Source organism: Octodon degus, unplaced genomic scaffold, assembly GCF_000260255.1.
Source record: "Octodon degus isolate 3935 unplaced genomic scaffold, OctDeg1.0 scaffold00037, whole genome shotgun sequence".
In the NCBI taxonomy this organism is placed as follows: domain Eukaryota; kingdom Metazoa; phylum Chordata; class Mammalia; order Rodentia; family Octodontidae; genus Octodon; species Octodon degus.
This window is the reverse complement of record NW_004524613.1, coordinates 6,542,041-6,559,142: the sequence shown is the minus strand read 5'-3', so window position 1 is coordinate 6,559,142 and position 17,102 is coordinate 6,542,041. Positions and strand designations below refer to the sequence as shown.

General features: G+C 43.1%; 1 protein-coding gene and 1 non-coding gene across 5 annotated transcripts in view; both read right to left on the bottom strand.

Moving 5' to 3' along the window:
* Positions 1-17,102, bottom strand: part of Phf20 (PHD finger protein 20) — a 171,073-nt gene that overhangs the window by 29,147 nt on the left and 124,824 nt on the right. For all 4 annotated transcript variants that reach the window (XM_004630988.2, XM_023714919.1, XM_023714917.1 and 1 more), the window contains 3 exons: positions 4,802-4,900; positions 3,894-4,058; positions 3,294-3,472 (listed from right to left, as the gene is read on the bottom strand). In XM_004630988.2, the coding sequence (XP_004631045.1) occupies positions 3,294-3,472; positions 3,894-4,058; positions 4,802-4,900 (443 nt within the window). The remainder of the gene's footprint in view (positions 1-3,293; positions 3,473-3,893; positions 4,059-4,801; positions 4,901-17,102) is intronic.
* LOC111816700 lies at positions 15,439-15,566 on the bottom strand. The gene has a single exon (XR_002821049.1). It is a non-coding gene; the product is annotated as a small nucleolar RNA SNORA3/SNORA45 family (small nucleolar RNA).

The following is a 17,102-nucleotide window of genomic DNA, read 5'->3' as shown; positions in this document are numbered from 1 at the left end:
GAGGGAAGAGGAGGAGAGGGAAGAAGGGGATAAGGAAGGAAAGAAGGGAAAGAAAAAGAAGAAGAGGTACAGACAGAAGAAAGGAATGGAGGGAGGGAGGAAAGCAAAGAGGGAAGGAGGGAGGGAGGGAGGGAGAGACATGGTGGGGGCACCTCTGTAATCTTAGCTCTTGGGAAGCTGAGTTCAAGGCCAGCCTGGGCTATACAGTGAGTTGAAGGCCAGCTTGAATTACATACTAAATCCTATCTCAAAAAAACTCAAGAGGGCTGGCCAAATGGCTGAGTGGATTAAAGTGCCTGCAATCAGGTGCAGGGGCCAGGTGTTTGATCCCCCAGACAACCGTGCTAGCCCTGCTCCCGGGGTGCGCTGACTGGGCATGTTGGCAAGTGCCTGTAATCCCAGCTCTTAAGAGGCTGTAAACAAGCGGATCATGGGGCTGAGGTGATAGTTCAGTAGAATAAGAGCTTGCCTGGCAAGCCCAAGGGCCTGAATTCAAATCCCCGGTTCTTCCAAAAAAAAAACCAAAAAACAAAAAAGCAGGTGGATCTCAAGTCTGATCTAGTAGTGAGACCCTAAATACCCTGTAGACCCTTCCCCTAAAATACAAAATAAATAAACAAACAAACACAAGAAAAAGCTGGGCATAGTGGCACACCTGTAACACCAGCACTCAGGAGGCTGAGGCAGGATGACTGATAAGGCTTTGAGGTCAGCTTGAGCTCTATAGTGAGTTCAAGGGCAGTCTGGAATACATAGAAAGACTGTGTCTCAAAAAACAAACAAACAAACAAAAATTTGATTAGTAGCTCACTATAATCCAAGTTTAAAAAAAAAAAAAAAAAACAGGGCAAGGAATATAACTCAGTAATAGTATCTTGGGTTTCATCCCCTACACAAATTAATAAGAAAATGGCCCACTCTTAACAGAAAAATGGATAAAGGATACAAAGAGACTAGTCAAGGTAAAATGTTAATAACCCAGCAGATCAAAGCGCCAGTTTTGGCAGACAAGCGGCTGGATTTCGATCCCAGACCTGCCATGCCAGCCCTGCCCCCAGGGTACGCTGAGACAGCAATTGAGACTGGGCATGGTGGCACATCCCTGTAATCCCAGTACTTGGGAGGCTGTAAACAAGAGGATCACTACAAGTCCACTACAAGTCCAATCTACTCAGTAAGACCCTGTACACCACCCTGTTCTAAAATAAAAAAATAAAAAAAAAGTTAATTGCTAAATAAAACTATTCAAGTCAACTATTAAAAATTAGGGCTGGCCAGATAGCTCAAGACACTAAAGCACCTGCTTAGGCAAAGTGCAGCAGCAGGGGTTTGATCCCTGCATGCCCTACCAGCCCTCCCCCCAGGGTGCACTGAGCCGGTGACTAAGACTGGGCATGGTGGCCAGCTCTTGGGAGGCTGAAAATAGGAGAATCACTAGGAATCTGATCTGTGTGGTGAGACCCTATAGACCCTGTACTAAATACAAAAAAATTTAAAAAAAAAAGTAAACTGACATATGTTAATGTGAAATAACTGAGTGTGTTATATATCTCTAACTCCCAACACTCCAGAGGATAGGGCAGAAAGATTGCTGTGAGTTCAAGGCCAGTCTGCACTACATATTAAGACCCTTTTTCACACCAACCAACCAACAACAATAATAAAATGGGCAGGGTGGGGATACAGCTCAGCATATAGTGCCTGTCTGGCAAGTTCAAGGTCATGAATTTGAGTCCTGGTACCAAGACAGATAAACCAATCAATCAATCATTCAATCAATAGACAAATGCTGGGCATGGTGGATGGCACACACCACTAACGCCAACACTCTGGGCAGTTACAGCAGAAAGACTGCAATTTCAAGCCAGCCTGGGAAATTTACCAATTTGTTTATCTTGACATGGTAGTGCATAGCTGTAATTCCAGCACTCAGGAAGCTGAGGCAGGTGCAAGGCCAGCCTGAACTATACAGCACCCTGTCTCAAAAAATCCGAAAGTAAAAAAATAAAAACAACTCCCCCATAAAATAAAATCAGACATAAATTCAACTATATATTAAACCAAAATACTAAAGTAAATTTCAAAACCTGAAGCCATACTGAACTACAGCACTATTAGGACAAGAAAATTGTATCTTAACACAGAAAGAAAGCGTGGGGAGGGGGGTGTTTCATCTCATAAACTCCATAGACCAGGTAAACTCTTGGCCACCCCTTCTGTCCACAACAGATGTAGGCTCTAGGCAGCCTTTCTATAAAGTGTGAAATTGCCCAAACCTCTCAGCCTCAACTCTAGACCAGATGATTAGAACAAGGGTGGGCATCTGGCCCAGGAAAACCTCTCTGCCTCCCCTGAGCAGGGCTGGAATTCTACGCTCAGGAATAAAGAACTGGAACTGAGATTCCAAGCTCAAGCTACCTAGTCTCTTGAACACAAAAAGGCAAAACAGAAGATAACAAGGGGAATATGTGACCATTTCACATTTCCTAAGAAAATAAATAAACAGTAACATTTAAAAAAAAGAAAAAAGAAACTGAACTGACTCTGAAAAGAAGCAGGAAATAGCATGAGCAAGGCTTTGCACTCCTAGACCCTGTCTACTTTCTCACCAATGTTTGTACTTGCTCCTAAAGAATGCTAACTGATAAGCAGGACTTTCTTTAAAAAACCCTCAGGTTTCTTGGCCAGCTGGGCAGCTCCAAGACACCCAGGGTGTTTATGACAGTCCTTAGAGTCATCAGACAGCAGCCGTCTTAGCAAGAACAGCAAATAGCAGAAGAAGAGCCAGGGCAAGCAAGGGTCCAGTGATCTCCGTGAGTCAGGAGGGAAGTCCCACCCCATAGGAACATCCCAAGGAGAAAGATGACATGTCAGGAAAACAACAGGCAGCAAAGAAGTTATAAAACCTGCCTCCATTTTTTTTAGGCCACATAGAAAATTTGGCTCAAAGAGAAGATGATGGTACCTACAGCTAAACTACCACCTCAAAATCTGAGTCCCTGTTGGCCTCACTGTGTGACCATTGGCAAAGCAGGCTTCAAATGAACAGAGGACAAGATGTGTAATCAATTCCTCAAAGCCTCTCTTATTCTACAGATGGGCCATTTAGAATTTTCTGAAATTCCCAGAAAATCAAACCAAAAGCAAACTCAGTCTGCTGCTATTGGTACCAAATATCTAAGGCTTTGGATGCAACTTACCACTGTTACTGGCTTCAATCTTCTCTCCAAAAACCAGTGGGGTTTTTTGTTTGTTTTGCTTCTTTAGACCTGTATTCTGAAAGCTCTACCTACCTGAATCATGAAATCGTTTTCCTCCTGGACTTCACAGATGCAACGAACCACCTCAAAATCATAGTGGTCCTCTCCATCAAGTTCCTCATCTGGGTTCGTGGTCACATCAACATCCTGACCATACTCCTCATCACTCCAAAGGAAGCTCTCAGAAGAAGACTCACTCAAATTATCCTCCTCTGGAAGGAGAAGGAAACCAAAAGTTACTATTTTAAACAGCACAAAATTTATAAAACTCTAGTGTCCAGAGTGAAAAATGACTCCATGATCCATTCCTCAAGGAGCTGTTCAGGGCTGGGAAATGCAGGCTCCCTGGGTTTGTCATTAGTAACAGCCTGGAACATGAAGCCCAAGGCCAGTGAGTGCTCAAGGGCACAGGGCTTGTTGGCAAATGAGCAGCGAGTTGCAGTGAGTCAGTGCAGTCCCTCACCCATGGCACTCAACATGCTGCTCAGCCTTCCTCATCCAGCCAGGATCTGGTTTGCTGTCAATCTGTGTCTATAGCTATCTTTCAAGCTCTATGAACAGTGAAATATCCCAGGGACAATCAGAACCAGGGTATCACCCCTCCCCACCTAGGACAAGGACATATTTCCTTACCAGATGCTTTTGATTTCCCTTTATAGTTGCCAGATTCTGAGCCATGGAGCTGTGGGCCCATATGGACCACAGGCTTGTGTGAGGACCCACACCTGGTGACAGCAAATGGCTTGGGTGGCGATGGTTCTAGGGAAGTGTCACTGATCTCCTCACTGCAGGGGCATTCTGGAAGAATGGCAGGCATCATCAGGCATTCCAGAATTAACCTCATTCAACCAAGTCTGTTGCTCAAAGAGCACAAAGGCTCGGGGACAGTTCAATCACAAAGAGGTATGGAAGGCAGATTTAAGGATTCATACTTTTAGCCACCTCTGAGAATCCTAAACCCAAATTCTTCCTCCTTCTGTCACCCTTTCCCTCTTTCCTGATAACACTGTTTTTCTAAGCCAAAGTTACACTAAGAATAAATCATGGCATCTCTTTAACTCCCTCGGTTGGATAACAGATTTTCTGAAATACTATTGTGTAGGTAAACTAATGCTACTCAAGAAGTGAATCCTGGGCTGGGCATGGTGGTGCAGCCTGTAATCCCAGTACTCAGGAGGCTAAGGCAAGAGGATTATTGCAAGTTCAAGACCAGCCTGGGCCACAAAGTGTGTTCAAGGCCAGCCTGAACAGTCATGTGCGTGAACAAAAATAGGGCAAAAATAGTCACTCATCTGCACACCCTCTTGGACTATAATAACGCCTTCATAAATACCAGCTGGATCTTCTAAGACCTGAGGGAGTGTCTCACCCCAAAACTCTACCAGAGCCCAGACTAGGTGGTTGCATACAAGCCCTGAGAGAAGCCTTCTGATCTTTATTCTCCTCAGTGCAGCTCAGAGGCACCAGCAGAAGAAGCCACCCTCCCCCATCTAGGAAAAGGAAACTCAAGGGGAAGAAAAAAAAAGAAAGAAAAAAATCACCAGGTTTGGTTTTCTTTTTCTTTTTCTTCTTCTTCTTTGGTTTCACTCTCACAAACTCTTTGAACTTTTTCTCTTTATTCTTTTCTTTGTCTTTTGCAGCTAGAATTAAAAGTTGAAGTGTTAGCATTTTAACATTTTCTTTTCAATGCTCATATGTTTATTCTTTTAGTTGTTCATTATGGGATTTTTTGGTTCCAGAAATCAAACTCTGAACCTGATGCCTGCCAGGCAGGTGCTATGCCACTGAGCTCTCTCCAGAGCCTGAGATGTTTATTCTTAATAATGAAGCAGGTTCAATGAGAAGATACAGGTGGTAGTGTGCCTGGAAGGGCACCCCCTTGCCATTGGCAGCTTTGTGGGGCACTGCCACAGCAGCACCACTCAGCCTTCAGCTCTGGCAGACACTGGCTGCTACCTGGCATTACAAATAAATTTTGGTAGATCACACCATACTCAGGACTAGGATATGGATTGGGCACCTCGATTTTTGTCTCATTTTATTTTTGTATTTTAATAAAGATCTACAGGGTCTACACAGATCAGACTCGTAGTGATCTGCCTGTGTTCAGCCTCCCAAGAGTGGGGCTTACAGGGGCATGCCACCACACTCAGTCTCAATCATTCTCAGCTCACCCTGGGGGCAGCGCCTAAGTAGGTGCTGTAATCGCTGAGCTACCTGGCCAGCCCTTCATTTTTTTTTTTTTTTTAAATTGAGGTGCAATGCATGTAACAAAATGCATCACTTTAATTTTTTGTTGTTGTTGTTTTTGAGACGGTCTTGCTATGTAGTTCAGGCTGGCCTTGAGCTCACTATGTGGACTAGGCTGGCCTCAAACTTGGTGGCAATCCTCCTACTTCAGCCTCCAGAGTCCTGAGATTACAGGTGTCCACCACACTCAGCTCATTTCTTTCAAAAGAACAATTCATACCTTCTCTAGTGCTGGAATCAAACACCGGCCTCAGACACATCAATCACCCAAAGCTACATTCCCAGCTCTTATATTCTGAGACAAGATCTCACTAAACTGCCCAGGCTAGTCTCAAATTTGTGATCCTCTGGTCTCAGCCTCCAGAATAACTGGGATGACAGGTGTATAGCATCACACCCACCTCTCCCAGTTGTTTACAGCAAAATTCCTTATCTGTATTCCCTTTCCAAGCCTCCCTTCACTGTTGCTGTAAACTTCACTCAACCATTCCCACTTACTGTTCTACTGAGGCAAGTTTTCAAAGTGAAAGGTCTCACCATGGAAAAATTCAGTTGTTCCTTCTTTTACCTTACCAATATATGTGCAAAAACTTATCACATCTCACTTTAAAATGTCAACAAGAAGCATACACATATCTATAGCCTAGCCATTCTATCCAGAGATGTTCAGTCAAGAGAAGGCAGTGGTCCAGACACAGGCTGAGAAAGGATCAAAGAAGCTCTAGTTATAATCACGCAAATGTCCTTCAGTAGATGAATGAACAAATAAGTAGATGAAAGAAGACAAACTCGTGCCACATAATGAGAAGCAAGACATCCTCTCAAAAAAGCTCCCCACCCCTTATTTTGGTTGTGCTGGGGACTAAACTCAGCCCTCACGCATGCTAGCTAGGCAAGTGTTCAATTCCATTGAACTGCATCTCCAGATCCCAGCTGTCTCTATTTTTCTTAATAGTAACAATAAAAACCTGGAATATGAGATCAAGACATAGCAAGTATTGCTGGGCATTAAGCCCAGACATTTCTGTGGCCTTATCTAACAACAATCTTCTTTCACTTTACATTTTATACAATAGCATTCTCTCCATTAAGCAATCCAAGAGTCAACATAAGAGAGAGGAGGGGTGGGGCAGTTCATCTACACAGGGATGCACTCCTAAAGACTCTACCGAATTTAGACTCACCTAACCCATTCCTGACAGCTTCATAAAACCACGTATAATGAACACACACAGGTCTACCAGTGTTCTATTAACCTTTTGCCCTCTTACTGAATTACTTTTATACTTACTGGCTGGGTTCTAAAGCTTTCCTTCTTTTCATTACATACTTGTCATATATGCACCATATGGAATTCATACCTGCACATTATGTCTTAACTCTTTTCTTACTCCCGCCCCTTCCTACCTTCAACAGTTCTTCCCCTCATTTACACCAGCTTTGTTTGCATTTCCCTTCCTTCTTTTTTCCTTTTCCCTTCTTTCCCTCCCTCTCAACTCTCTCCTCCCCACTTGAACAATTCGTCCTACTTCCCAATACCTATCCTCCATTACCATGCATATTTACCCTTTAGGTTCCTCACATAACAGACAGCATGCAATTTTTAAATTTGTGTTTCTTCTCAGATGAGGAAATACAAATGGCAAATAAACACATAAAAATGTTCAACACCATTAGTCAGTGAATAAATGCAAATTTAAACAACACTGAGATTCCATCTCACCCCAGAAACAATGGAATGAGGGAAAGAATATATATATATTACACACACACACACACACACACACACACACACACACACACGACTGCACTGCTGATTTCTATTGGTTTATTGAAAGGAACAGTTAAGTGTTTTTTTTTTTTTAATTTTTAGACTAATTTTGTATGCATACATCTGGTAATATGAACAACTAATTTGAAGACAACAATGTACAATATAAAAACCATTACTGAATTCCTATCATCTTGTTTTGTGAAATTTTGTATCATTTCTAATTTTTATTATTTTTTTCTCTTTAAAAATTTTTAAAAATAAGCTTGTTTGTCTTATTTCACTTAAAATTATGGTCTCAAGATGCATGCATTTCTCTACAAATGACTCAATCTTATCTTTCTTCTGGCAACATAGTGCTCCACTACATATAAATATATTTTCCTTATCCACTCTTCTGTCAATGGGCATTTGGACTGTTTCCAAAATTTAACTATTTTACTTTGCGCTGACATAAACACAGATGTGCATAATCACTAGTAAGATGCTTTAAACTTTCAGAAAGATCCCTAAAAGGATTGGGTCAAATGGAACCTCTAGATTTAAGTGTTTTCGTCTTTTGTTTTATTGAATACAAGGTCTCACTACACATTTCAGACTCATAGTGCTCCTCCTTTATCAGCCTCCCCCGTGCTGGGATTACAGGCATGTACATCCAGCACGATGCTCAGGGCCAACACAGCATGCGGTACTGGGGATCAAACTCGGGTCCTTAAGCTTGCCAGGCAATACTTAGACCACTGACCTATCTCCCAGCCCCAGTTTCAGTTTTTTGAGGAATTTCCACACTGACTTCCAGAGTACTTGTCTACACTCCTACCAACAGTTGAAAAGGGTTCCTTTTTTTTTGGCGGAACCAGGGATTGAACTCAGGCCCTTGCGCTTGCCAGGGAAGCGCTTATTCCATTGAGCCATCTCCCCAGCCCCAAAAGGGTTCCTTTTTCCCCACACTCTGATCAGTATTTCTTACTGATTTATTCATGACAGCCATTCTTTTTTTTTCTTTTTTCTGGAACCAGGGATTAAACAGCCCTTGCACTTGCCAGGGAAGCGCTTATTTTACTGAGCCATCTCCCTAGCCCTGATAGCCACTCTTTCTGGCAGTGGAATCTTACAGTTGTTTTTTTTTGTTGTTGTTGTTTGTATTTTAGGGAGGGGCCTATAGTATGTTCAGGGTCTCACTACTAGATCAGACTCATAGTAATCCACCTGTTTACAGCTTCCCAAGAGCTGGGATTACAGGCATGCACCACCATGCCCAGTCTCAACCACTGTCTCAGCATGCACCAGGGCAGGGCCAGACGAGTTGTTTTAATTTGACCAGTGATAAACCTTTTTACATGTGTTTATTTGACGTTTGTACTCCTTTATCTGGGAAGTATGTATTCATTTCAGATGCCCATCTTCGGATTACATCTTTAAATCTGGGGAGGGGTCTGATTTTTTGAGTCCTTTATATATTCTAGATGTTAGTACTTTGAGGAGTAGCTGATAAAACTTTTTTCCCACTCTGGGTTGTCTCTTCACTCTGATGGTTTCTTTTGCTGTATAGTTCTCCTAGCTTTAAAATCACATAGGTGAAGAATTTTCTCAATATCATGGGATTTATTTGAGACAGGGTTTTAATATTAATTTAATTATTATTGAGACAGGGTTTGAGACAAAGTTCGGACAGGCCTTGAACTCTCTGGGATCCTCCTGCCTTAGCCTCCCAAATCCTAGGATTATGGACTACCACACCAGACTTGCACTTAAAATTTTGTACATAAGATTTTTGATATATAATTTCAAATTAGCAAATTTCGATTTTTCACAAAATATAGCTGAAATATGTCAGGCATTGTAACATATACCTATAATTCTAGCATTCAGGAGGCTGAGGCAGGAGGGTCACTTGGACTTTGAGGCCAGCCTGAGCTACACTGTGAAATCCTGTGTCAAAGACACAAAGTATCTAATGTAATGACACACACCTATAATCCAAGCATTTGGGAGGCTGAGGGAGGAAGATCAGATTACTGCTGAGTTCAAAGGACAGCCTAGCTACTACCAAGTGAGATCAAGACAAGCCTGAACTATGTGGTATAAGACTCTATCCCTGGGCTGGGGAGATAGCTCAGCAGTCTAAGTGCCTGCCTGGCAAGTGCAAGGACAGGGTTCAATCCCTGGTACAGCATGCAGAGATGGTCCTGGAATCCTGGGGCACACCATGGTAGCCCCAAAACTAGGTGTGATGGCGCACACCTGTAATCCAAGCTCTGGGGAGGCAGAGACTGGAGGATCACTACAAGCCTGAGCAGCCTAGTGAGACACTGTACCAATAATTTTTAAAAAACAAAAAAATATCATTTCAACATGAAATCCACATTAAAAATTGAGTTTTTAAAACAAAACAAAAAAATACCAGCCAACCCTTAACATTATTCTCACTTTAGAGAGGAAAATGAGACTTCACAATCATACACATCGAAGGGTGTAATGATGCACGCCTCTAATCCCATTCAAGAGGCGGAGGCAAAAGGTCAGTGCAAATTGAAGATCATCCTAGACTAACTACATAGTGAAACCTTGTCTTAAAACACACACACACACACACACACACACACACACACACACACACAAATTAGTATAAAGACAATCTCAAGTCCACTAGAGATCTTGGGAACACACTCTCTACTCTGTCCCTGAGATGAGAATCCACACAGTTACAGATCTACTGCTGTTCACCACCATCTCTTTCCTGGCTAAACAGATTTCCTGCTTCAATCTGCACTTGGTATGTGTTACAGACATGTGGCTGTCTCTCAGGTTTCCTCCTTCCTCTCTTTTTTTCCTTTCCCCAGTACTGAGGATTGAACCTAAGGCTTCATGCCTGCTAGGCAAATACTCTTCCCCTAAGCCACACTCCCAGCTCCCACATGTTCTTTGTCCTTCCTCTCCAGCGTAACATCTAGCATCTGGCCAGAACTGACTTCACATTTAGTTAAGCTATCAGTGTGATCTTATGCTCCTTGACACAGTGACAGGTGTGTCATTTGAGCTGGAACCAATTTATGAGTTCTTGAGGAAGGACAAGAATGGACTGATCAGGGCTGGTGAGATGGCTCAGTGGTCTAAAGCACCTACTTAGAACAAGCTTAGCAAAGCACAGGGACCATGGTTCAATCCCCCAGCACCACATGCCAGCCAGCCCCGCCCCCTGGTGGGCTGAGCCGGCCACACACACACACACACACACACACACATAAATAAATAAATAGAAAGAAACATTAACATTAAAAAAAAAGACTGATCAGACCCAAACTGTAACTGGTGTGAGGCTTATAAAAAGGGCATGCTTGGGGCCGGGGAGATGGCTCAGTGGAATAACCGCTTCCCTGGCAAGCGCAGAGGCCTGAGTTCAATCCCCGGTTCCGCAAAAAAAAAAAAAAAAAGGGCAGGGGGGCATGCTTTTATTTTCTTGTTCTGTTTGAATGAGCCTGCAATGATACTGGCTACTATCCTATGACCTCAAGATAAACCACCTGAAAACATCACAGGAAGGAGAAACGTAAAGACACTGAGTCGTTAGCCCACCAGCCTAGAACAACAGTTGCCCTGGACTTCACTGTGTGAGCCAACTGTCCTTTCTGGACAGAATCCATTTGAGTTGATTTTCCAGTTTCTTATAACCAAAAGCATTTTAAGTGCTGTGGCTGGCAGCGATCATGATCACACCGAGCTTTAAAGATTCTTTCTGAGGCCTTAGGCAGAGAATTCACCCACAAAGATAAGAAGAAATACTCTGGGAAGCTGTTCGAGAAGCTGTCTTCTGTAAGCCCTGGGGGGAGGCGGGGAGGAAAAACTTTCAAAGGCTCATCCTGGCTGCTGACTGAAGCATAAAGTCATTTGTGGTCACAGACAGCAAAGCTCATAGGCCCTGACAAGGCAGTAAGAACTGCCCAGCAGGGACTGTGCTAACCCACATGATTTCCCTAACGAAAGGGGCACAGAAGACAACAATCAGAAACCAGAGGGCTCACTAAGTACTTCACAGGGCTCTGCCTGCACGATGCCTCTTACTTGCCGCTCTGGGCCAAAGTGCTAATTCTGGAAGCCCAAAAGACAGCAGATGCTGGAGGTGAGAGTACAGGCTCTGCGGATATACTCAAATTGTGGCTCCATCACATGCCCGAGGGATAAATATTGGTTCAAATGAATCCAGCTCATCTGTCCCTTGGTTCCTAAACTCTGAAGTGGGCATAATAGTACCCAGTTCACAGAATTTAGTTTTGAGGAATAAACAAGCCAATACTAGTAAAGAACTTCGAACATTGCTCTGCATAGGGCAAAAATTTAGAAGTTAGCAGTTATTATCATGCTTGCAATACTCTCTCCCAAGAAACTGTTGGCTCCCTTCTAAACAGCCAGATCAATTGTTCCATGATCCACAGAACATGCCTGGCCACAAAGTATCCTGGCTACCTTTACTGGGCTGGACTAGAAGAACTGATTTCCCACCAGAATTCTGGATCACAGAGCAGCCTGTCACCTATGGAGGGTGAGACTTTCATCCAAGAGAGTCATTTGTCCTCTCCCCAGTCTACAGATGCCCACATAAGAAATACAAGAGCCCTTCTTGCTCTTTTGGTACAGGGGCTCTCAATTTTTTAAAACAACTCATTATTGACTTATGATAGCAGAGACAATTATCATCAGATTGCTGCTTGTTTCTGAAAGAGAAAAGAATAGTATCACTACTTATGGGAAAACTGGTTAACACAGGCTGGGATGTGCAGGGACTACAGCCTACTCTGAGCTGCATAAGGGAATGACAGCTCAAAGGCAGAATGAAAACAGGAATGGTGTGGGGAGGGAGTCTTACTGCTTATTAGAGAGTGGCATGTAGGGCCTGGCACCACCATTTCCCTGAGTCTACTTTCCCAGCCTCATCTCCCTTCAGTGCCCAACTATGGATCCCCAGACATCAGCCCAGGAGGCCTCCAAGAAAGCCTTCCTCAAGCCCTGCCTCAGCTCATATGGTGGAGAGCACCAGGTCTTTCCCAGTATCCACCTCTTCGGTAAGAAAAGCACATTTTCTACCTTCCCTTGAATGAAGAATGACCAGGTGGTAGCATTCTGGCCTAAAGCATATGAGCACAAATGACATGTGGCACTTCTGGGTTATGCCCTTAAAAGAAAGCATCATAACCTTCCCTTCCCAGTGGTGGAGAGCAGGTGGTGAGCCATCTTGGACCACAAAGAGGCATAACGCCTAAGGCCTCATGGGACAAGAAGGAAAAGCTGAACCAGCCACCTTCAGTGCTACAGCAGAGACACAATGACTAGGTTGCAATCTGATCTGAGAGGGAAATAAACTTATATTTACTTTACGCAGCTGTCTGACATCTGTTATGGCCCCAATATTTTTATGTAACTAAGCTCATACAGTTCTCTCCCTTTTAAGTAAGGGGTATATCTTCTTGTGAGAAGATCATCTCATACCACAAGAAAAGGTGCTGATGGCAACCACCACACCACATCAAATGCTCCCTCGGGCACCCTCAGGTTTGTTTTGGCTTAAAGCCAAGGCTTACCCAGGATGAGATTGATTCAAATAGTTATGGCAACAGGTGACAAGCACAGAAGACACTCTGTCTGACCCAAGAATATTCCTTCTGAGCTAAGCCTCTATGTAAGACTGAACTTACCTATATAGAAACAAACCCAAATCCAAGAAAGCCTGAGTTGGCCTCTGTAAGAGAACTAAACGGAGTCTACTATACCGAAGAAAAGAAAATCTATATTCATTTATTCAACTAAAATGCCTGGCTGAAGGAAAAGAACCATGTTGAGAGAATTTATTTTTTTTTTAATATTTATTTATTTATTTATTTTAGTGTGTGGCCAGCTCAGCCCAGCAGGGGGCGGGGCTGGCTGGCATGTGGTGCTGGGGGATTGAACCGAGGTCCCTGTGCTTTGCTTGAGCTTAGCTTGTTCTAAGTAGGTGCTTTAGACCACTGAGCCATCTCACCAGCCCCATGCTGAGAGAATTTAGAAGACTGGAATCAGAAGGGGCATGTCAGGGACAGGTAACCAATTACCACAACTATCTAACTTCACCCTTTAAGGCCTGGATTAACTAGCTCTAGTTGCTATAACATAACACAAACACTGCGTGGTTTAAATGACATTTATCACTGCTGGGAAAGAAGCACAAAATTGGGGTCCTGGACAATTTAACTCCTAGGAAAAGACCACTGCTGCATTCTTGCATAACAGTGAGGGATGTGCCTTTATAGACTCTTACAAGGATATGAAGGACACCCTATCATGAAGGTCCTAACCTTGTGATCTCATCTAAACTTAATTATGCCTAAAGGTTACTTCTCCAAATATCATCACAGCAGAGGCTAGGAATACTGAATTGGGAGATTGGGGAGGGGAGGACAGTGACACACAACTCAAGCCACAAAACTGAAATGTCACCTTCTCCTCTCCTTCTAGTCCCTTCCTTATAGGTAAAAGGTGCATCTGCATTCCCATAGCATTTTACGTGCCTAAAATAGAAATGGGAGTCCTAGCCCAGGTCCGGTGAGTGTGCAGAGAGCTTCCTGCTACCCTGTGCCGGCGGGACTAGTCCCAGCCCAGGCGCAGCGTGGGCCAGACCCTCTCCCACCCCCTCGGGCCACCCCCACCACTCCGCAGTACCTCCCTCCCACCCGCCCGCCGAGTAGGAATTTCTGCCGAGTTCTGGGAACCCCCAGACCCAGTCCTAGCCCAGGTCCTGTGAGTGTGCAGAGAGCTTCCTGCTACCCTGCGCCGGCGGGACCAGTCCCAGCCCAGGCGCAGCGTGGTCCGGACCCTCTCCCACCCCCTTGGGCCGCCCCCCCACCACTCCACAGTACCCCCCCCACCCCGCCTGCTGAGTAGGAATTTCTGCCCCATCCAAGAACCCCCAGACGCAGTCCTAGCCCAGGTCCGGTGAGTGTGTGGGAGAGCTTCCTCTTCCCCCTACTTCACCTTGCCCCCTCCAGGCACAGCTCAGGCCTGGCATACACGCCTGGGGTGTAATCCTGCAGCTGCAATCCCTGCAGAGAGTGTACAGGATAGATCCAACCAGCTAGTCCAGGAGCAGAACATCTTGCCACAGGGGCACAACAGGATCACCCTCAAGGGCAGCAGCGGGAAGGAGCTGAGCACAGCAGCCAGACCCAAGCCAGACACAGCTGGGTAAGTCCAAACTTTGTAGAGCTGCACCTGAACTTCAGTACGTGCGAAGGTTATAACTATAGCAAAGATCTACAACAAAGGTCAGAAGACAGTGCTACACAAAATGACGAGAAGGAACAAAATGCAACCTCAGAACCCAATCCCACCCGTAACAAGTACAGAGGTCACTAACACAGAACAAATTGGAAATCACACAGCTGAAAGCAATGAATCAAAGGCTTCTGAAATAAACAGCTGCAGAAAGATGTAGAAGACCTCAGATTGGAAATGAAAAAAGAAATCCCTGAATTAATAACATCTGCACTAAAGAATCAAATGCAGAAACATATGGAAGAAACCCAGTGCCTACCCAGAACAAGTGCGGAGGATACTAGCTCAGCTCAAATGCATGAATTAATAGTGTCAATAGTAAATAAGCAACAGCAGAAAGATATAGAGGAAATCAGAGCGCAATTCTTTTCTGAAATAAAAAAAGAACTCCCAAACTCATAGCAGATGAAGTAAAGAAGCAACTACAGAAACATAGGCAGGAAACCCAATCTGAAAAAAACATTGCAGTAAAATAGAAATGGGACCTTCTTACTGGGCTCTAGTCCTAGCTACTCAAAAAAGACTTCATTAGAAGAACTGCTTGAGAAGTGAGTTCAAGCCCAGCCTGAGGAACTCAGTGAGACCTTGTCTATAAAAAAAATTTTTTAAGTAGCTGGACACGGTGGCTCATAACTGTCAATCCCAGCATTTGGGAGGCTAAAGCAGATGGATCAATGTAAATTCAAGGCCAGCCTGAACTACATAGTGAGACTTTGTCTCAAAAGAGATAAAAATGATATTTTTTTCCCCCTGAGAAGAACAAGGAAATAACCATTTCAGGTAGGCACTATGCCACTGAACTATATTCCCAGAAGAAATAACCATTTCAAATTCATAACACTGGTTTAAAAAAAAAAATTTAACCCTGGTGACTGATTGTGCCACATTGCCCACAGCCAGTGAATAAGGTCAGTGGTTATTCTTCGAGGACTCTAACACACTGAGGCAACAGCCAATACCCAAGGCGTGACGCTAGCCTCGATAACACTGGTAAAATTTTTGTGAAATAACACAAAACGTTGGTGAGGATATAAAAAGTTGGTGAGCCTATAACAAAAGCATAAAGCTTGTAAAATTATGAATTGAATACCCCACTGTCAAATGCTTTTTGGTATATTAACTAACATCCTTCCCTCTATGTCTCTTCCAGATAAATTCTCTGAAGAAACAGTGTGGTGGTACACACCTATAATCCTGGTATTTTATGAAGCTGAGGCAGAAAGACTCCAAGTTCAAACTCAGCCTGGACAATTTAGCATTTTAGCCAGACACTGTAGGTAGGCTAAAGAAGAAAAGGAGAAAGAGGAGGGCAAGGGAAGGAGGTGTTGGTGGGGAAACATACAAAGGCATTTTCTGAAGGATCACCTATAATAATAAATGTTCCTGGTATGCTCACACAAAACAATACTATACAGAGACCTAGGTACAGGTACACAGAAAGACGCTAAAGCAGTGGAAAAAAAAAAAAAAGGCAAGTGGTAAGAAAGTATTTGAATACCACTTATGCACATTTTAAAGCACACACACACAAGAAGAATAAAAATAAACCCCCAAACCCTCTTATCTATTAATATAAGTGCTTCTAACATTCAAAATACTCTTATTTCTTAATATATGCACATATTTGGAGACATTTAAGAAGAAAATGAAAGGCAATATAGAAGGTTGGTTTTTTGAGACAGGGTCTATTGAATTTTTCCTGTCTTAGCCTCCTGAGTGCTGAGATTATAGGTGTGCCCAATATCAAGCTTAGTAAGGTTTCTACTTCATCTTTTTTTTCCTACTTCAACCTAATGTTTTATTTTGCTTTTGAAAAAAACCTGAATGAAATATGGCAAAACACTGACGTATGTTAAATCTGGATAAGGGAATATGTATATTTGCTATATGATTTGTATGCTTTTCTGAATGTTTACAATATCTTAGCACTTGAAAATAAAATACTATAGTCACTTAAACATATTTCACCTATCAGATTAATAATAATTTAAATGTGATAATATTACTAAGGCTTATCAACCAGTGAATGGATAAAGATGTGGTTTTCTTATATAATGGAGTACTACTCTTGCCATACAGAAGGATAACTTTGAGACATTTCTAGTTAAATGCATACATGAGACCATTTATTTCCAGTGAAATAAATGAAACATACATGTGTAAACACAACCTTCTTTCTCTGATGTGAAATACAAAAAGTGTAAATAAGGACTGAAATGTATAATACATACTGCGAAATGGGAAAAAAATGTTCAGATAAAGAGGAAAGTGTCGTGAGGAGAAGAGACAAGAAAAAAAAAATGTAGAAAGAAAAAACACAAAGCTTCTATAAGGAGAGGAAGAAAGGTGGAAGGAAAGGGAGGGGAATGGGACAAAAAGCAGCAGCATGAGATATCACATGAAAGTATAAATTCTCTATGATAAATATTATTATTGGGGCTGGGGAGATGGCTCAGTGGAATAAGCGCTTCCCTGGCAAGCGCAAGGACTTGAGTTCAATCCCCGGTTCCACCAAAAAA